General features: G+C 40.9%; 1 protein-coding gene across 1 annotated transcript in view; it reads left to right on the top strand.

The window, feature by feature from the left end:
• Nucleotides 1–22,431, top strand: part of LOC105467133 (DEAD-box helicase 46) — a 74,468-nt gene that overhangs the window by 35,917 nt on the left and 16,120 nt on the right. The window contains exons 13-17 of the mRNA XM_011716549.3: nt 1,650–1,732; nt 5,777–5,941; nt 6,904–7,066; nt 18,126–18,319; nt 22,187–22,324. Of these exons, the coding sequence (XP_011714851.1) occupies nt 1,650–1,732; nt 5,777–5,941; nt 6,904–7,066; nt 18,126–18,319; nt 22,187–22,324 (743 nt within the window). The remainder of the gene's footprint in view (nt 1–1,649; nt 1,733–5,776; nt 5,942–6,903; nt 7,067–18,125; nt 18,320–22,186; nt 22,325–22,431) is intronic.

Raw genomic sequence — 22,431 nt, 5'->3', positions numbered from 1 at the left:
AGACTCCATCTCAAAAAAAAAAAAAAAAAAAAACTTGTATTGGAATAAGTTGATTATTATAAACATTAATGATATTTTTGCAATTTAAAAATTTTTTTCAGAAGTAACTCTGATCATAACTTGGATTCTTAATCCATTTTTGGCCTGGCTTTGCTTAGTAAAAGAATAGGGTAGTAGCCTTTTCTTTATTACAAAATTTAGACTTTTTCTCCACATGAGCTAGTATTTTCTTACAATACTACATAAATTAAGATATTGCAGCTTCAAGAAATTTTATCTTTTGTAAATATTGCATGTTTGTAGCTCAAATGTTATGCTTTGTTAAATTATTCCCTATCAAAACTCTTACTAAACTGTTGACATTATTTAACTTCTGTGGAGAAAGGCCCTTCAAGATTTATAGAACTGGGCTTCCGAGACTTAAACCATCAAAGGTAGGTAATTTAATGCTGTTCCCGACCTTGCAAAACTAATTGGGGCTACAAATGCTAGTGTGGAATACTTAAATATTAGATAGCACTTATTTTGGCACTTTTTATTTTTTGAAGAAAATGTTCTCAGAGGTTTCTATTGCAATATTCAGTATGTACATAATAGAGTGTTAAAAACTGTGAGTTAGTGCATGTTTCTAATAGTATTCTGCTTGAATTTCTGTATGAACTTAATTCTAATTGTACATGAAGTTGGCAAAGTGACATCAAAATTGTTTGAGAAATCTTTGTGCTTGTCTAGCATATGGAAAGTTTTGATTTGAATGCTGATTAAATAATCCCTTGTTTTTTTTTTTCTCAATGCTGCATTAAGTCTCCTCCTGAAATTCATCTTGATTAATTTTACCTTTTTCTCTTATCTGTCATTTTGGTCTATTTTTAAATAACTTTTTGTACATGTTTTTGCCAGGAGATTGATTCAACAGTTGATAGCAATGCTTGTGTTAATATTTTAGAAGAGGTTTCCTGTGTATGTATTTTGTTTTCACTGGTTAGGAAGCCAGTTGGCATTTATTTAAGTCAGTGGGTTCACTTAATAAAATTGGGATTTATATCTTTGTATGGAAAATGTGTTTATGTAATGTGTTTTGGTATTTAAAGTTTTTATGTGATACAATAGTTTCCTAATGCTGTCAAATAGCTTCTCATTAAGGGTTTGACATGCCCGTTTAAGAAGCTTCTAAATATATGAAGTAGGTTATAAAATAATATAGAGAGGCATTTTCTGTGTCTAAAATAGCACTAGAACTTGCTTTCCACACATACGCTGTAATCTCTAATATGTTTTTTTCTAGGTGATGCTGTCAGATAATGGCTGATGTGGCTCGATGCTTCATCTCAGTCTTAGTTTTATGATGTGTTTTGGAGAGGGCTGTTTTCTGAATTTTACAGGTTCTTCAGGCCCTATGATGGTATGCAAGAGACGAGTTTGACAAAATAAAGGGCCTCATATACCCATTGTCAGAAAGTATTTGTCACTAGATTAAGACATTTTAGATCAAAATTTCTTTTCACTTTTTAAAGATACCTAACTTACCCCTCTGGTTAAGTCAGGCATTTTAGTTTCCTTTACAGTTTTTAAAAGTTCTTGGTAGCCATAAAATGAATTGGGACTGATTTTTAGTTTTCTTTTTGTCTTTATTTTTCTTCTCATCTTAGGTCGGGTCACAAATCTTCGAAGAGTGACATATGTTGTTTTAGATGAAGCAGACAGAATGTTTGATATGGGTTTTGAACCCCAGGTAATCATTACATTTCTTAAGTGTTTTGAAATGTAAATATAACCTTGTAGCTGCCATGAGAATGAAATGTTCATATGGTTTCTGAAATTCACACACACACTTTTCTGTTGCATGGTAATACAGAAGACTGGGGACATACAGTCTTTTTTTTTTTTTTTTTTTTTTTTTTGAGACGGAGTCTCGCTCTGTCACCCAGGCTGGAGTGCAGTGGCCGGATCTCAGCTCACTGCAAGCTCCGCCTCCCGGGTTTACGCCATTCTCCGGCCTCAGCCTCCCGAGTAGCTGGGACTACAGGCGCCCGCCACCTCGCCCGGCTAGTTTTTTGTATTTCTTAATAGAGACGGGGTTTCACCGTGTTAGCCAGGATGGTCTCGATCTCATGACCTCGTGGTCCGCCCGTCTCGGCCTCCCAAAGTGCTGGGATTACAGGCTTGAGCCACCGCGCCCGGCCGGGACATACAGTCTTGAAGCACATATTTATGTTTCAGATTCCTCATAAAACTTCTTCAGGAGGTGTTTATACTGGCATTTCTTAGCCATGTAAGACCAACACCAGTTAAACTAGAATTGGAGTGCTAATAATAGACCTTAAGCCTTATTTTATTTTTTTGAGACGGAGTCTTGCTCTGTCGCCCAGGCTAGAGTGCAGTGGAGAGCGATCACCAGTCATGGCAACCTCTGCCTCCTGGATTCAAGTGATTCTGCCGCTGCAGCCTCCCAAGTAGCTGGGACTACAGGTGCCCACCACCACGCCTGGCTAACTTTTGTGTTTTTAGTAGAGATGGAGTTTCACCATGTTGGCCAGGCTGGTCTCGAACTCCTGACCTCAGGCGATCCACCCACCTTGCCTCCCAAAGTGTTGGGATTACAGGCGTGAGCCACTACGCCCAGCCCATTGTCTTTTTAAATAAATTCTTTTAAATCATGCTTTTAAATACCTCATTATCTAGTCTAGATAGCACGTTATTTACATTTATCAAAGTCATTCACTTTTACTAAGATAATGGCCTAAAGAATTTGTCTAGCCTAGGTTTTTATATTCCTTATATATGCTGTTTGCTTAGGTGCAAAATTTCAGTGATACAGATTTATAGGAACACATTTTAAGGGTGGTAGAAAGTTTTCTTAAGAAGAGCATTGTGAATTGTCAGTAGGCTGTAGTTGCCAAAAAATAAATAAAAAAGGATTATAAGAGTCCACAGTAATGGAAATGTGCATAGAAAAGGGATAAGGCAAATGTCATATTTAGCCTTTTCAGTTTATCCATGTACTCTCCAAAAATTTATTGCCTGTTATATGATAGTGCATGTATTGTGTTTAGATTTAAGGACTGCATTCTAAATGTGATGTAAATAGAAGAACACAGAAGAAGCAGGATTATGGTAATGCTTGAGCCATATGAGAAACAGTTAAAATGATACTCAGCTTTGGGCGGGGCATGGTGGCTCATGGCTTTAATCTCAGCACTTTGGGAGGCCAAGGCAGGCAGAACACTTGAAGTCAGGAGATCAGACTAGCCTGGCCAACATGGTGAAACCCTGTCTCTACTGAAAATACAAAAATTAGTTGGACATGGTGATGGACACCTGTAATCCCAGCTACTCGGGAGGCTGAGGCAGGAGACTCACGTGAACCTGGGAGGCACAGGGTGCAGTGAGCCAAGATCGCATTACTGCACTTAAAGCCTGGGTGACAGAGCTAGACTTCATCTCAAAAAATGATAATATAAATAATAATAATAATCAGCTTTAAGTAGAAGATATGATAGCATCCTTTAACTCTGAACAAGTGTCACATGAAAGCAACATTGAATTTATTTTTTTGGTCCCAAGGAGTACAAATGGGATCCAGTGGGGAAGTCATATGGAGCTTGATATGAGTTTATTTTGAGGAAGGACTGGATAAACATTATTTGGAGATGAAACATTGCTTCATGAGGAAGCGGGGGCTAATATGATACTGAATATCTGTTTCTTCCAGGTATTCAAGCAGAGGCAAGGGGTCTGTTTGTGGAAAGAGAGTAAAGAGAATTGAAGTATCAGATGGAACAGAGTCACGTGCCTTTCAGTGTCTTTCCCAGTCATGTGAAATCTTAGATTTTATTATAATGCTTTAAGTAGATAAGAGTGATTGATAGGGACCTTCTGGTAAACCAGGTTCTTATAGAGTGAGTTCAAAACAACTTTTTCCATTGAAAGGCAAAGTGTGAATCATTCCTTGCCATAAATACATACAGATACATAAATACATATAAACAAAATAAATGATTAATTCAGCATTCTCTCATGTATTTATGTCCAATACATAAAAATTAGCTGGATGTGGGAGCATGCGCCTATAGTCCAAGCTACTCAGGAGGCTCAAGTAGCAGGATTGCTTGAGCCTGGGAGATAGAGGCTGTGGTGAGTCAATGTAATGTCTCTGCACTCCAGCCTGGGTGACAGAGTGAGACTGTGTCTCAAGAAAAAAAGAGGAAAATTTCGATTTAGTTTGTGATTATTTTGTGAGCTTCATAGATCAAAGCTGCACACTGACTTCTGCCTAGAGAAGAGTTGGCAAGCAGTAGTGTGCTTCCAGGCATGATTATATACTGAAGAAAATAGTGAGAATTGGAAATTATTTTTATTTATTTATTTATTTTGAGACAGTTTCACTCTGTAGCCCAGGCTGAAGTGCAGTGGCTCACTGCAACCTCCACCTCCCAGGTTCAAGTGGTTCTCCTGCCTCACCCTCCTGAGTAGCTGGGATTATAGGCGTATGCCACCACGCCTGGCTAATTTTTGTGTTTTTAGTAGAGACAGGGTTTCAGCATGTTGGCCGGGTTGGCCTTTAACTCCTGAGCTCAAGTGATCCGCCTGCCTTGACATCCCAAAGTGCTGGGATTTCAGGCCTGAGTCACCACACCCGGCCTGAAAATTGGACATTTGAATCTAGTAATGTGGTAATTTGGGAATCAGATTCTCCCCTTTCCCTAGGGTTTACTGTTTTTTATTACTGTTATTGTGTATTATTTTTGTATTTGATTGTCGTAGGTGGTCTGTGGCTAGGATTGCCCTGAGGTGTACACTTAAGGTCATTTCATGTGTTTTCTGAGCCTGTGACATTCTGTATGTGTGGTTACTTTGTAAATTTCTTTGGATATTCATATGTTTTTTAATCTCCTAGTATTTAATTTTTGGCTCTCAAAAGAAGAAAAGGCAGAGGGAAGGGGCATCAGATTAACCCTGGTAGTCACTTCAGCTTGAGGGGTCCGGGCTTGCAGTGGTTTGCAGGGTGTGAATGCAACAATAACAGCCAATGTCTCTTTGTCTTTACCTCTGTGATCAGAAGTAACAATCAGAGCAGAGATCCTCCATATTTGGAGGACAGAGTCCTTCTTGACCACCCTGGCTCTTGCAAGCTATGTACAGTTTGCTTCAGAAATGTGCATGCCTGCCTGCTGTGGGGCTGTTTGTGGGGGATGGTTAACTGCTACTGTGCTAAGAGCTGAAAATGGCAGAAAACAGCCACAATTTATCTTCCAGGCTTTTCCCAGGAAGTTGCAAACCTTCTGTAGATTCCAGAATTCCAAAGTGGTTACATCAGACAGATTCTACCAGCACAGTTGTTGTCTAGGTGTGGATACAGATTCCTGGTGATTCCCGCTCTGCCAGCTTCCCAGAATCCTCCTTTTTGTCTGTTTTTATTGCATATTCCTAGTACTTAGAACAGTACCTGGTTCAAGATGGTTCTTTAATAAAAACGTGTTGAATAAATGAAGGGAAACAATGGTAGTGGGTTGTATCCTAGATATAATTTGAAGAAAGACCACTACATTTGTTGATGGATTGGTTGTAAGATGAGCGACAGAGATTAATCAAAGATGTCTCCTAGATTTTTGGCCTAAGCATGTGTGGAGTTGTCGTTTCTTGAGATTGAAAGACTGTGGGAGTGGCAAAACTGAGATAGTTGTTCTCAAAAGTTCCTTTTACTTGGTTTTAACATTGCGTAAGCTTTGAAGACCCTATTTAACCATGTTTATTTGTAATGTTTTCTTTTTCTCAGGTCATGCGCATCGTGGATAATGTTCGTCCTGATCGACAGACGGTTATGTTTTCAGCTACTTTCCCCAGAGCTATGGAGGCTTTGGCTCGCAGGATCCTGAGTAAACCTATTGAAGTACAAGTTGGAGGCAGGAGTGTGGTTTGCTCGGATGTGGAACAACAAGTGGTGGGTACCATCTTTAGGAAATTCCCAGTTTCGTTGATACTTAGGTAGTATGTGTGATCCTTTTGGGATCACTGTGTGTGAGGTAGGCAAGATAATTTCTAAAATGAAGTCGTATACCACTACTGTAGCCTTCAGTATTTTACCAGATACACTTAACTATGCTGTTCCATGCAACTATGTAAAATGCTCTTTTTTTTTTTTTTTTTTTTGCTGGGTGCGGTGGTGCATGCCTGAAGTTGCAGCTTTTCAGTCCCTGTAGTTCCGGACTGTAGTGCACTATGCATATCTTTGTCCATACTAAGTTCAGCATCAGTGTGGTGACCTCCTGGTAACAGGGGACCACCAGATTGCCTAAAGAATGAGATATTCTACCCAGGGCAGAAAAACAGAACACGTCAAAACTTGCTTATCATAGCTGGATCACATCTCTGAATAGCACCCTAGCCATAGTGAGCCCTGTCTCTTTAAAGACATAAAATAAAATGTCGTTTTAGTTTCTCTCATCAAAAGTGGTGAGTGGTGAGCCGATATATAGAAATGTCACATACCAGATGGGCATGGTGACTCATGCCTGTAATCCCACTATTTTAGGAGACCACGGTAGGAGGATCACTTGAGGCCAGGAGCTGGAGACTAGCTTGGGCAATATAGCGAGACCTCTGTCTCTACAAAGGGAAAAGAAATGTCACATACCTATTTTATCTCTTGGTTACTAGGATATGAAATTAAGAGCCAGAGAGAACAGATGATCATTTGCCCACATTTGCAAGCCTGTTAAACCCTGAAAGTTTACAATTTTTTTTTTATTGTTTACAATTAAAATCAACGTCTTCCTAGCCCTTGGTGAAGATATAGCAAGATATTTTCATTTATTCATTCACCACAAATAAAATGAATATTTCTGTCCAAGGGATCCATTTGCATTTTCACTCCATTAACTTGGTTCAATATGGTGTTTTCAGATTGTGATTGAAGAAGAAAAGAAATTCTTGAAGTTACTTGAGCTTCTAGGCCATTATCAAGAGTCAGGATCTGTCATTATATTTGTGGATAAGCAGGAACATGCTGATGGTCTTCTTAAGGATTTAATGAGAGCATCTTATCCTTGCATGTCTCTTCATGGAGGTAATTATTCATTTGATTCACACATAAAGTATCTATTAAGTACTTGCCGAGCATTGTGCTGTGTTCTCGATATTTACTTTGTTCTCTATAATTCAGAATTAAATTTTATATCAGTTTTTACTCAAAAGTGCTCTGTGGGAGTAAGTATTATTATTGCCCCATCTAAGAGAAAGAAAATCATACAGGCATACTTTGGTTTGACCAAGTTCCATCACCATTTATTGACTATGGAGGAATTGAATTTAAATTTTGTCTGTTTCACCCTTTCCATTGCACATGCTGTCTGTAGGTTTTCATGATTCACTTTAAAGAGCTTTTATTGAAATTTCAAAGTAACATTTTAATTTCTTGTGATATTGCTATTGTTATATATGTGTGGAACTAGAACACAAAACACAGACCAGGCACGGTGACTCACACCTGTAATCCTAGCACTTAGGGAGGCTGAGGTGGGCGGATCACCTGAGATCAGGAGTTGGAGACCAGCCTGGCCAACCTGGCGAAACTGTCTCTACTAAAAATACAGAACTTAGCTGGGCATGGTGGCACGTGCCTATAATCCCAGCTACTTGGGAGGCTGAGGCAGGAGAACTGCTTGAACCTGGGAGGCGGAGGTTGCAGTGAACTGAGATCATGCCACTGCACTCCAGCCTGGGCAACAGAGTGAGACTCTGTCTCCACAAAAAAAAAAAAAAAAAAAAAAACCAGGTGAGATGGCTCACACCTGTAATCCCAGAACTTTGGGAGGCTGAGGCGGGCGGATCACAAGGTCAAGAGATAGAGACCAGCTGGGCACGGTGGCTCACGCCTGTAATTCCAGCACTTTGGGAGGTTGAGGTGGGTGGATGGCTCAATCCTGGCTCACTGCAACCTGCGCCTCCCAGGTTCAAGTGATTCTCCTGCCTCAGCCTCCCCAGTAGCTGGGATTACAGGCATGTACCACCATGCCTGGCTAATTTTGTATTTTTAGTAAGGGACGGGGTTTCTCCACGTTGGTGAGGCTGGTCTCGAACTCCCAACCTCAGGTGATCCGCCCACCTTGGTCTCCCAAAGTGCTGGGATTACAGGTGTGAGCCACCACGCCCGGCCCAAAAATGACTCTTTTTTTTGTGGTAAATATTCACTGCATAGAATGTCCCCGCCCCCACCCACCATTTCTTTTTGTTGTTGTTTGTTTGAGACAGGGTTTTGCTCTGTCACCCAGACTGGAGTGCAGTGGTGCGATATCAGCTCTCTACAGCCTCTGCCTCCTGCCTCCTGGGTTCAAGCAGTTCTTGTGCCTCAGCCTCCTGAGTTGCTGGGACTATAGGCTCATGCCATCATGCCTGACTAATTTTTTGTGTGTGTTTTAGTAGAAACAGGGTTTCGTCATGTCGGCCAGGCTGTTCTTGAACTCCTGACCTCAGATGATCTGCCTGCCTTGGCCTCCCAAAGTGCTGGGATTACAGGTGTGAACCACCACGCCCGGCCTTAGAATGTACCATTTTTTTGTATATAATTCAGTGACATTAAGTACATTCACAATGCTATAACCTTCACTACTATCTATTTCCAGAATGTTTTAATCACGCTGAATAGAAACAGTACTATTTTAAGTAACAAATTTCTTTCCCCATCCCTAAGCAGTTGCTCATAACCTCTATTCTGCTTTCTGTCTCTGCATTTGCCTCTTCTGGGTGCCTCCTATAAGTAGAATCATACATTCTATGTCTTTTTGTGACTGGTCTTTTTCACTTAGCAAATTGCTTTCAAGGTTCATCTGTGTTGTGGCATTTGTCAGATTTTCTTTGTAAGGCTGAATAATATTCCATTGTGTATATATACAACCAGCCCTTCGTGTCCATAGACTGCAGATTGAAAATATTTAGGAAACAATGTGTCCATCCTGAACATACACAAAATCTATTCTTCTTGATATTGTTCCCTAAACAGTACAGTATAAAAACTATTAATACATAGCATTTACACTATAATAGGTGGTTTTAAGTAATTTAGAGTTTTTTAAAGTTTTCAGGAGGATGTAGATGATATGGGCATACTATTCCATTTTATATAAGGGACTTGAGCGTCCTAGGATTTTGGTATGTGCCAGGGGCCCTGGAACCAATCCCCTGAGGATACTGAGCGATGACTATATTTGTTTATCAATTTTTTAGCTACTATTCATTGTCTACCCTCACATCAATTTTTCTTAGTTTTTTACACATTTCAAATAAATTGGAGATCAGGTTGTGACATTTCATGTCAATATGCATATCGTTAACACTAGTTCAAAACTTGTTTCGTTTTTTGTTGTTTTTTTTTCTGAGACAGAGTCTCCCTGTGCTGCCCAGTCTGTCTTGAACTTCTGGGCTCAAGCGATCATCCCTCCTCAGCCTCGTAGGTAGCTGGGACTATAGCAAAATTTGTGAATATTAAAAAAAAAAAAAAAGCCAGCCGGGTGCAGTGGCTCACGCCTGTAATCCCAGCACTTTGGGAGATTGAGGCGGGTGGATCACTTGAGCTCAGGAGTTTGGGACCAGCCTGGCCAACATGGTGAAACCCTGTCTCTACTAAAAATACAAAAATTAGCCAGGCGTGGTGGCAGATACCTGTAATCCCAGCCACTCAGGAGGCTGAGGCAGGAGAATCGCTTAATCCCGGGAGGTAGAGGTTGTAGTAAGCAAAGTTTGCACCGTTGCACTCTGGCCTGGGCAACAAAAGTGACACTCCGTCTTAAGAAAAAAAAAACAAACAAAAAACCTAATCTGGGCACAGTGTTGCATGCCTGTAGTCCCAGCTACTCAGGAGACTGAGGCAGAAGGATTGCTTGAGGCTAGGAGTTCGAGGCCAGTCTGGGCAACATAGTGAGACTCTCTCTCTTAAAACAAACCAAAAAACCATCTAAGAAATTTCGCTGAGTTTATCTCTGTCCCTACCCCTCTAGAGTCAGCAACTTTTATTTTTTTTAGATGGAATCTCACTCTGTTGCCTAGGCTGGAGTGCAGTGGCACGATCTAGGCTCACTGCAACCTCCACCTCCTGGGTTCAAGTGATTCTCCTGCCTCAGCCTCCTGGGTAGCTGAGACTACAGGCATGCACCACCATGCCTGGCTAATTTTTGTTTTTAGTAGAGATGGGATTTCACCATGTTGGCCAGGATGGTCTCGAACTCCTGACCTCAAGTGATCCGCCTACCTCAGCCTTCCACAGTGCTGGGGTTACAGCCGTGAGCTCCTGCACCCAGCCTGAGTCAAATACTTTAAACAAATTTTTTCAACATGGATTAGTTTTTTTTACCTCTTAGAGTTATAGATAAATGGAATCATATATAATGCATTGTTATTTATGTAAGGTTTCTGTTACCATATGCCTTTTGAGATTGATCTGTGTTGTTGCATGTATCAGTAGTTCTTCCCCTTTTATTGCTGAATAACATTTTATTATATGACTGTGCCACAGTGTAGTCATTTCTGTTGGGCACTGGGGTTGGGGGCTGCTTCCAGTATTTTGGTTGCTTTAGCCACATCCCACAGAATACACCATAATCAGGTTGCAGAACAGTTCCATCACTTCCTAAAAAACGCCCTCATCTTGTCCCTGTAAAGGTATCTTTCCCCATCCATAACTGCTGGCAATCACTCATGTGTTCTTTTTTTTTTTTTGAGACAGAGTTTTGCTCTTGTTGTCCAGGCTATAGTGCAATGACGCCATCTCGGCTCACTGCAACCTCCACCTCCCGCGTTCAAACGATTCTTCTGCCTCAGCCTCCCAAGTAGCTGGGATTACAGGCGTGCGCCACCTTGTCTCACTGATTTTTATATTTTTAGTAGAGACATTGTCACCATGTTGGTCAGGGTAATCTCGAACTCCTGACCTCAGGTGATCCACCCACCTCAGCCTCCCAAAGTGCTGGGGTTACAGGCTGAGCCACCATGCGTGGCCTCGTGTATTGTTTTAAGAATGTTTGTAGGTCAGGTGCGGTGACTCATGCATGTAATCCCAGCACTTTGGGAGGCCGAGTTGGGCAGATTGCTTGAGTCTGGGAGTTTGAGACCAGTCTGGGCAGCATAGCAAGACCCCATCTCTGTAAAAAAATTTAAAAACTATAAAAAATTAGCCTCCCAGCTACTCAGGAGGCTGAGGTGGGAGGGAGGATTGTTTGAGCCTGGGAGGCAGAGGTTGCAGTGAGCCGAGATTGTGCCACTGTACTTCTGCCTTGGCGACAGAGTGAGTCCCTATCTCAAAGGAAGAGAAAAGTTTGTAAATTGAATCCTACAGTATGTAACTTTTTGCAACTGGCTTTTTTAACTCAGCTTAATGACTTTGATATGCATCCAAGTCCCAAGTTCTTGCATTTATTCTTTTTTTTTTTTTTCTTGAGACAGCTTCTCTCTGTTGCCCAGGCTGGAGTACAGTGGTGCCATCTCAGCTTGGCTCACTGCAGCCTCCACCTCCCAGGCTCAAGTGATGCTCCTACCTCAGCCTCCTGAGTAGCTAGGACTATAGGCATGTGCCACCATGCCCAACTAATTTTTTAATATTTTTTTGTAGAGATGGGCTTTCACCATGTTGCCCAGGCTGATCTCGGGCTCTTGGGTTCAAGCAGTCCTCCCACCTCAAATTCCAGAGTGTTGGGATTCAAGCCTGAGCCACGGTCTATAGTTCTTTTTTTCTTATTACTGAGTAGTATTCATTGTATGGATTTATCACTGTTTGTGTGTCTGCTCATCTGTTTAAGGACATTTTAGTGTTTTTTTTTTTTATAATTATGAATAAAGCTGCTATTATACAAATAAAGGTTTTTGTGTGACTGTCAGCTTTCATGTCTCTAGGGTAGATAACAAAGAATGGGATTGCTATGTCATATGGTAACTATATCTAAGGATGGTATTATTTGTATTTATTCTGTGTGGGGTTCATTTAACTTCTAGAATCTACAAATTTATGTCCTGTTCTGAATTTGGGAAATTCTTGGTTGTTATTTCTTTCCTGCCTTATTCTCTCTTTGGGACTTCAGTTATGTATATGTTTGAGTTTTTGATATTGTCTCACTGATGCTTTGTTCAGTCTTTTTCAACCTTTTTTTCCCCTCCGTAGTTCAAATTGGATAATTTCTTGAGATAGAGTTTTGTTCTTGTTGCCCAGACTAAAGTGCAATGGCACTGTCTCGGCTCACTGCAACCTCTGCCTCCTGGGTTCAAGCGATTCTTGTGCCTCAGCCTCCTGAGTAGCTGGGATTACAGGCATATGCTACCACGCCCAGCTCACTTTGTATTTTTAGTAGAGACAGGGTTTCATCATGTTGGTCAGGCTGGTCTCGAACTCCTGACATCAGGTGATCCACCCACCTCGGCCTCCCAAAGTGCTGGGATTACAGGCGTGAGCCACCGTGTCCGGCCCTGATAATTTCTTTTACCTTGTTGTCAACTTTATTTTATTTTATTTATTTATTTATTTGTTTTTTGGATTTTTTTTGGGTCATCTCCTATCTTCTGTTAAGCCCATCCAGTGAATTTTTGAATTCAGTTATTGTATTTTTTTTAGTTCTAAAATTACAAGTGTGTTCTCTTTTACATTTTCTTGTTTGTCTGATTAGATTTTTTAGGCATTCCTTGTAAGCATTTTTAAAAAGTCTTGATCATAATTATATGTGCTTTGAAATCTTTGTTAATTATAACATCTGGATCATATTGATGTCAGTCTCTATTGATGGTCTTTTCTCTTGATTTTTGTTTTATGGTTTTGTCTTTCTTTGTATGTCTAGTAATTTCTGTTTGTATACTGGACTTTGAATGATCCACTGTAGAGATTCTAAATTCTCACTTCTCTGATGTCTCCCACAAGTGGTGTTTTGTTTTTGTTTTTTGTGGTTTCCAAATAGAGCGTTAACTTGGCAGAACCCAGCATCCAAACTCTGTCTTCCTTTAATGGGCAGCATCTGAAATCTCTTACTTTTTAATTTTATTATTATTTTTTAGACAGAGTCTCGCTCTGTCTCCCAGGCTGGTGTGCAGTGGCGTGATCTCGGCTCACTGGACCTCCATCTCCCAGGTTCAGGCAATTTTCCTGCCTCAGTCTCCCAAGTAGCTGGGACTACAGGTGCGTGCCACCACGCCCAGCTAATTTTTGTGTTTTTAGTAGAGACAGGGTTTCTCTATGTTGGCCAGGCTGGTCTGGAACTCCTGACCTCAGGTGATCCACCAGCCTTGGCCTCCCAAAGTGCTGGGATTACAGGCCTGAGCCACCGAGCCTAGACCTGAAATCTCTTAATTTTTTTTTTTTTTTTCATCCCAACTGCTTAGATTTTTGCCTCACAAATCTGTAGCTTAGGGGTCAGCCAGATATTTGGGCAGCATATGTATGCACAGTTGTGGCTTTCTGCTCCATTCTTTTCAGGATTTATTTCCTCTGTTTCCTAGTCCTGAGTTTGTTTTGAACACTTTCTGGTGGTTTCTCTTATAAGACTGTGAGTTTCTGTTCAAGTTTTTACTTCCTCGCTTGGTCTGTGCTGGGCCTGCCTCTGAGCAAAGAGTTTGAAATAAATAAGTAAATAAATACAATCCTCTACACTTTGCTAGTGCAATACTTTCTTCCAAGTGTCAACTTCTTTCCCATTTCTGCTGCTGTTAGTCACTCTCTAGTGTCTTTATGTAGTTGCTCTTTATTTTGCCCAGAGTTCATAGTTGTTACCTGCCGGAGGGATTGGTCCAGTAAGAGTTTCTCCTATATTGTTGTAAATGTGTGTTTTTATATTAAGGAAGTTGTTTCCCATAATACTTGTCTTTAATACTACTTTTATCTTTTTGGCCAGAATTCTGTCGTATCATATGCTTAAGCCTCATTCATAGACAAAGAAAATGACAAATGATTCTTCTTCTTTTTTTTTTGTTTTTTGAGACAGTTTCTTAATGTCTTGCTCTGTCTCCCAGGCTGGAGTGCAGGGGTGTGATCACAGCTCACTGCATCCTCGACCTCCAGGGCTCAAGCTGTCCTCCCACCTCAGCTTCTTGAATAGCTGAGACTACAGGCATGAGCCACCATGCCTAGTCTATTTTTGTATTTTTTGTAAAGATGGGTTTTTGCTATGTTGCCCAGGGTGATCTGCCCACTTTGGCCTGCCAAAGCCCTGGAATTACAGGCATGAGCCACTGCGCCTGGCCGAATGTAAGAAAAAATATTATCCTAGGACCTCTGAGAGTCCCTGGGATGTCAGGAGGTTTATAAGACTATATGTATTTTCTTAATAATCCAATGATGTTATTTGCCTTTTTCACTCTCATTCTCTCTAGTGTGCAGGGTTTGCTACAGGTTGAATGGCATGGTATATTGTGACAGATTGAATATAGAAGATATGACATTCCAGTTATCTTCTATTAAGCCTGACCTGAAAAAGATTGGCAAAAATGTAAATCAGTGCCATTTGTCTTTTTTTTTTGAGACAGGGTTTTACTCTGTTGCCCAAGGTGGAGTGCAGAGGCACAATCACAGCTTACTACAGCCTGGACCTCCCTTTGCTCAGGTGATCCTTCTACCTCAGCCTCCCGAGGAGCTGGTACTACAAGCACGTGCCACCACACCAAGCTAATTTTTTGTAGAGAAGGGGCTTGGCATGTTGCCCAGGCTGGCCCCTTTGTCTTAATGTAATTATTTTATTGTTCTGGAAAAGTTATTTTTCACAAAAATGTGCTTTTTATTTTAACATGTCATTGCTATGTTTTTTCTAGTCTTTTCATTTTTATTCAAAAGTCATTTTTTAAATTTAGCTTTCTGACTCTGTGCTTGTGCCTTCAACACTTTCATGATTTTCTGTTCCTTGATAAGGAAAGTATGCTTAATCCTGTCATGATCACATTTAACACACATGGAACCACCATTGGCTCTGCTGACATGTTTTTTTTTTGTTTTGGGCATTCATGTAACAATGTTAGATCTCACAACACAAACCCCTTGAAGTCTGCCTGGGCACAAGCCACCTGCAGATTTTGGTGCTTTCCCAACTTTAAATACAGGGATTCCAGACAGCCTAGTTTTGTTAAAGGCTGTATCGTAGAAAGCCTATGACAGGCAGTATGTCAAATGCTTGACCATTCTGAGTGCCTCTAGACCACGCCCCTGGAAGAGGAACTGCCTTTTTTTATTGTTGTTATTATTTTTTGAGATGGAGTCTCATTCTGTCGCCCAAGCTGTAGTGCAGAGGCACGATCTCGGCTCACTACAACGTCCGCCTCCCGGGTTCAAGCTATTCTCCTGCCTCGCCTCCCGAGTCACTGGGTCTACAGGCGCCCTCCACCACACCTGGCTAATTTTTGTGTTTTTAGTAGAGACGGAGTTTCACCATATTGATTAGGCTGGTCTTGAAATCCTGACCTTGTAATCCGCCTGCCTCAGCCTCTCAAAATGCTGGGATTACAGGCGTGAGCCACCGCGTCCAGCCGAGGAACTGTATCTTTAAACAAATCCAGTATTTAAAAATTTCCTCAGTTCTGATTTCTTTTCCTTTTTTTCTTTCTTTCCTTCCTTCCTTCCTTCCTTCCTTCCTTCCTTCCTTCCTTCCTTCCTTCCTTCCTTCCTTCTTTTCTTTTCTTTTCTTTTCTTTTCTTTTCTTTTCTTTTCTTTTCTTTTCTTTTCTTTTCTTTTCTTTTCTTTTCTTTTCTTTTCTTTTCTTTTCTTTTCTTTTCTTTTCTTTTCTTTTCTTTTCTTTTCTTTTCTTTTCTTTTCTTTTCTTTTCTTTTCTTTTCTTTTCTTTTCTTTTCTTTTCTTTTCTTTTCTTTTCTTTTCTTTTCTTTTCTTTTCTTTTCTTTTCTTTTCTTTTCTTTTCTTTCTTTCTTTCTTTCTTTCTTTCTTTCTTTCTTTCTTTCTTTCTTTCTTTTTTTTGAGACAGAGGTTCACTCTTGTTGCGCAGGCTGGAGTGCAGTGGCATGATCTTGGCTCACTGCAACCTCCACCTCCCAGGTTCAAGCAATTCTCCTGCCTCAGCCTTCCAAGTAGCTGGGATTGCAGGTGGCTGCCACCAAGCCTGGTTAATTTTTTTGTGTTACGGGGTTTCACCATGTTGACCAGGCTGGTCTCAAGCTCCTGACCTCAGGTGATCCTCCTGCCTTGGCCTCCCAAAGTGCTGGGATTATAGGTGTGAGCCTCGCCCCCATCCTCTCTGTTCTAATTTCTAATACATTAAGTATTGATAGACAAGACCTAAACTAAAGCTCTTTGGGTGTGGGTCCTTACTGATTTTAAGAGTGTAAAGACATCCTAAAGGCCGGGCGTGGTGGCTCACGCCTATAATTTCAGCACTTTGGAAGGTGGGCGGATCACCCGAGGTCAGGAGTTCAAGACCAGCCTGGCCAACATGGTGAAACCCTGTCTCTGCTAAAAATACAAAAATTAGCCAGGCATGGTGACAGTCGCCTGTAGTCCCAGCTAGTGGGGAGGCTGAGGCAGGAGAATCACTTGAACCTGGGAGGCGGAGGTTGCAGTGAGCCGAGATCACGCTATTGCACTCCAGCCTGGGCAACAAGAGTAAAACTCCGTCTTAAAAAAAAAAAAAAAAAAAAAAGGCATCCTGAAAACAGAAAGTTCGAAAAGGGCTGGTGTACAACAAGTATATTAACTCTTGGAGACTGGGATTAGGCCCATCTCCCATTTGATGTATACCTGATCATGTGTTGGGTTAGTATGTGAACAAAATTGTGGTTATTTTAAAAAGGAAGGGGGTTCATGGTTTTTGGGTTGACATCCCATATGCTGCTTCAGTTAGCATATTATACTCAATTCCAAGGAATCAATTTTGTGTGATTATGTTAGTAGTCAGGATACCTTAGGCTAAAGTAAAAGTTTTGGTATTTTTAAATTATAAACTTAAATTTATGCTGATACTGATTTCATCAAATTTTCTTAGGCGATTTTTTTGGTGAAGTGTTAGATTCCAATTTCTTTGACAGTGATTCAAATACTTCCTTTAAATCAATCCTTGAAGAGTACCTTTAAAATTTTAGATAGTACTAGGACTTAATATTGGTAATTATTTACATGCTAAGCAGTTTGTATGTTAAACCCAGATTTTCTGTGAAATCTTCCATTGAAAGCATGAGTTTTAAGTTTTGAGAGTTTATCTTATTCCCTTCTCTATTACCAGAGTTTCCTGGGAACCTCATCATAAAATATTTTGTGGCTTGGGCATGTTGTAATAGAACTTACAGTATTTTATACTCTGCTTTGTCACTGGATCACTTATTTAAGAGAGACCCATTTGGGTACTTTTAAACCAGTATTCCTCAAACTTTAATTTGCGTATGATAATCACGCAAGGATTTTTTAAAATGCAGATTTTGATTTAGTAGTTTGGAGTATAACCCTAGATTCTGCATTTCCTTTTTTTTTTTTTTTTTTTTCCTCTGAGACAGAGTCTTTCTCTGTCGCCCAGGCTGGAGTGCAGTGGCATGATCTTGGCTCATGGCAACCTCAGCCTCCCGAGTAGCTGGGATTACAGGCGTGTGCCACCACGCCCGGCTTTTATTTGTGTGTGTGTTTTTAGTAGAGACGGGGTTTCACCATGTTGTCCAGGCTGGTCTCGAGCTCCTGACCTCATGATCCGCCCGCCTTGGCTTCTCAAAGTGCTGGGATTACAGGCATAAACCACCACACCTGGCCTAGATTCTGCATTTCTAACAAGCTCCCAGGTGATGCTGCTCTGGTCCTTGGACAAAACTGGGTAACAGGGCTCTAAATAACCTACAGGAAAAGGAGAAATATCTAACTCTTATCGATATAGGCTGAATGTTTCTGCCTTTTCTCTCTTTGGCTCCCAAACAGGTTTAAGTCAATTTCTGATATTGGGCCTTTGCAAATATAAACCTTATGTAGAAGAAAGAGGGCAATACAAGACCAGTGTTGAAATATTCATACATGAGTTAATAGCAATAACCTTTAATCTTGCCGTTAAATTTTCTTAGTGTTTTATTTTCTGTATTTTAGGAGTTGGATGTGTCAATTTGTTCTTCACTCTGAGTTTAGATTCTTGGTCAGAAGAGACGGAATATTTAATTTGAACATGTTTTACAGCTCTTTAATTTACTTGCAGGCATTGATCAATATGACAGAGATAGCATCATAAATGACTTTAAGAATGGGACCTGCAAACTTCTTGTGGCTACCTCTGTTGCTGCCCGAGGTCTAGATGTGAAACATCTGATTCTTGTAGTAAATTATAGCTGCCCCAACCATTATGAGGATTATGTACACAGAGCAGGGCGGACTGGAAGAGCAGGCAACAAGGTAAAAATAAGTTTTTTATAGTTGATCTTCATTATATTAAAATACAAGTGTTTCTTTAGTATTTCAAGGAGTAGATAATAGGAGTTATGGAGACGTTTTGAAAATCTTTAATCCACATAGTGTGAAGAGTGGTTGATGTTAATAATTTATATACATGTACAGGTCTAAGTATTGTTCAGATTATCAGATACCTAGCTGCTCTTTATAGGCGGATCCTGTTAACAGTTTGTCTCCCCTTTTAGTTTTTCCCCTCATGCCTAGAAATTTGTATACAGATGTTCCTTGATTTATGATGGGGTTACAATGTCCCGATAAACCCATCATAAGTTGAAAATGCATTTAATATACCTGACCTACTAAACATCATAGTAGTCTAGCCTACCTTCAGCATGCTCAGAACACTTATATTAGCCTATACTTGGGCATAATCATCTAATACAAAGCCTATTTTATAATAAAGTTTTGAATATCTCATGTAATTTACTAAATACTAGAAGTGAAAAACAATGGTTGTATAGGTACTCAAAGTACAATTTCTACTGAATGCATATCACTTTTGCATCATGGTAAAGTTGAAAAATTATAAATTGAATCATTGTAAGTCAGGGACCATCTGTATACACAGACACATAAATGTTTATACTTCAGGAACATTTTTAAAAAAACATGGGATCATAAAATATACCCCTCTCCACACCTACCAATTTCTCCTACTCCCCTCTTTACCTCCCTGTCATTCATACGAATATATATTACTTGCTTTTTTGACTCACCTGTATTCTAGAAACTGTATAGGTCTAACTCATTCCTTCTAGAGGCAGCAGACTATTCTGTTGTTGGAGACATTGATTATGATATATTTAATTTTCTAACCCTGTACATTGCATAATAAAGCAATAAATAATATTTGTATGTCATAGCTTACATTAATGGATGACGTATTATCTGCCATATATAATGTCATTTTAAGTGTTTTACATATATAATGTCATTTTATCCTTACATATATAATGTCATTTTATCCTTAGAACTGTTTAAGTGTTTTACATATATAATGTCATTTTATCCTTAAAACTTTGCTTTGAGGTAGATGATACTACTCTATTTTATAGATGAGAAAAATTCATGCAAATAGAATTTAGCTCACCTGCTTATACACATTTAATAAGTAGTGATGGCATTTATTCTTTTAACCTATTGGGAGGAGTCAAGAATATTTTTTTGTAAGGGGCCATGTATTAAAAATTATAACCTATTTGGGCTCTGTTGCATATTCTTTCTCTCTCCTTCTCTATGTACATGTGTGTTATTGTGTGTATGTTCATAACCCTATAAAACTGTAAATACTTGTGGCCCTGTAGCAGTACAAAAGCAGACCATGGGTCAAAGGCGGTGGCTATTTAGACATTTCTGAATTAAAATCTTAAACCATGTTTTAAAATTCATAACAGTTGGCTGGGCACGGTGGCTCACGCCTGTAATCCCAGCACTTTGGGAGGCCAAAGCGGGTGGCTCACCTGAGGTCGGGAGTTTGAGAGCAGCCTGACCAACATGGAGAAACCCTGTCTCTACCAAAAAAAAAAAAAAAAAAAAAAAAAAAACAAAATTAGCTGGGCGTGGTGGCATATGCCTGTAATCCCAGCTACTCGGGAGGCTGAGGCAGGAGAATAGCTTGAACCCGGGAGGCAGAGGTTGCGATGAGCTGAGATTGTGCCATTGCACTCCAGCCTGGGCAACAAGAGCAAAACTGTGTCTCAAAAAAAAAAAATTGTAGCAGTTGACTGTTTGGGTCAGATTTTTTTGTTTTGTTTTGTTTTTTACATTTTTGTGGAGATAAGGTCTTGCCGTTTTTGCCCAGGCTGGCCTCAAACTCCTAGGCTCAAGCTGTCTTTCCACCTCTGCCTCCCCAAGTGCTAGGATTGCACGTGTGAGCCATTGCGCCCAGCAAGGTCATATTGTTTTGTGAAGATAGCAAACTCTAGCGAGACTCCATCTCAAAAAAAAAAAAAAAAGGAAAAACAAAATCAATAGGTATGACCACACAATTGTGCATTTGTGTAAAATTACATGTTTCTTTTTTTTTTTTTTTTTTTTTTTTGAGACGGAGTCTTGCTCTGTCACCCAGGCTGGAGTGCAGTGGCCGGATCTCAGCTCACTGCAAGCTCCGCCTCCCGGGTTTACGCCATTCTCCTGCCTCAGCCTCCCGAGTAGCTGGGACTACAGGCGCCCGCCACCTCGCCCGGCTATTTTTTTGTATTTTTTAGTAGAGACGGGGTTTCACCGTGTTAGCCGGGATCGTCTCTCGATCTCCTGACCTCGTGATCCGCCCATCTCGGCCTCCCAAAGTGCTGGGATTACAGGCTTGAGCCACCGCGCCCGGCCAATTACATGTTTCTTTTTCTTTTCTTCTTTTTTTTTTTTTCTTAAGATGGAGTTTCACTCTTGTCACCCAGGCTGGAGTGCATTGGTGCCATCTCAGCTCACTGCAACCTCTGCCTCCCAGGGTCAAGCGATTCTCCTGCGTCAGCCTCCCAAGCAGCTGGGATTACAGGCGTGCACCACCACACTTGGCTCAATTTTTTTTTTTTGAGACGGAGTCTCGCTCTGTCGCCCAGGCTGGAGCATAGTGGCCGGATCTCAGCTCACTGCAAGCTCTGCCTCCCAGGTTCACGCCATTCTCCTGCCTCAGCCTCCCGAGTAGCTGGGACTACAGGCACCTGCCAGTTTGCCGGCTAGTTTTTTGTATTTTTAGTAGAGACGGGGTTTCACCGTGTTAGCCAGGATGGTCTTGATCTCCTGACCTCGTGATCCGCCCGTCTCGGCCTCCCAAAGTGCTGGGATTGCAGGCTTGAGCCACCGCGCCCGGCAATTTTTTTTTGTTTTTAGTAGAGACGGGGTTTCACCATGTTGGTCAGGCTGGTCTTGAACTTCTGACCTCAAATGATCCACCCCCTTTGGCCTCCCAAAGTGCTGGGATTACAGGCGTGAGCCACTGTGTCCAGCCAATTGCATATATTTCTACCTCTGTATAAAGAAATTAGAAATTTTCTAGTTTGCTTGTGTTATTTTAAAATATTAAACTTGGGCTGGGCGCCGGGCGCGGTGGCTCAAGCCTGTAATCCCAGCACTTTGGGAGGCCGAGGCGGGCGGATCACAAGGTCAGGAGATCGAGACCACAGTGAAACCCCGTCTCTACTAAAAATACAAAAAATTAGCCGGGCGCGGTGGCGGGCGCCTGTAGTCCCAGCTACTCAGGAGGCTGAGGCAGGAGAATGGCGGGAACCCGGGAGGCGGAGCTTGCAGTGAGCCGAGATCGCGCCACTGCACTCCAGCCTGGGCAACAGCCTGAGACTCCGTCTCAAAAAAAAAAAACAAAAAAAAAACTTGGGCTGGGCATGATGGCTTGTGCCTGTAATTCCAACACTTTGGGAGGCCGAGGCGGGTGGATCACCTGAGACCAGCCTGGCCGACATGGTGATACCCCGTCTCTAATAAAAGTACAAAAAATTATCTGGGCATAGTGGCAGGCGCCTATAATCCCAGCTACTCGGAAGGCTGAGGCAGGAGAATAGCTTGAACCCGGGAGGCAGAGGTTGCAGTGAGCTGAAACTGCACCACTGCACTCCAGCCTGGGCAACAGAGCGAGACTCCATCTCAAAAAATAAAAAATAAATAAATAAAAATTAAACTTGGATATTTCACTTTGAACCATTGAGTAATTTAGTAAGACTCTTTTGTGACTTTTAAAATTCTTCAGTAATGTTGTCAATCTCGAGGTTTTATTAAGTGGATCAGATTTTATCTTGTGATGTAAGTAGGATACATCTTGTTAGTGTCTAATAATTGCACTTTTTCATCATTCATTAGGGTTATGCTTATACTTTTATCACAGAAGATCAAGCTCGCTATGCTGGTGACATAATTAAAGCTCTTGAATTGTCAGGGACCGCAGTACCTCCTGATTTAGAGAAACTGTGGAGTGATTTCAAAGATCAACAGAAAGCTGTGAGTTTTTTAACCCATGTCACTCTTTTAGAAATCATTAATGTGACTAAACCTTGATTATTTAATTCTTGGAAATCTTTTTTACTTAATACTTGGAAATTTTGATA

Source organism: Macaca nemestrina, chromosome 6 (assembly GCF_043159975.1).
Source record: "Macaca nemestrina isolate mMacNem1 chromosome 6, mMacNem.hap1, whole genome shotgun sequence".
NCBI classification, from domain to species: Eukaryota; Metazoa; Chordata; class Mammalia; order Primates; family Cercopithecidae; genus Macaca; species Macaca nemestrina.
This window is presented reverse-complemented; position numbering and strand designations above follow the sequence as displayed.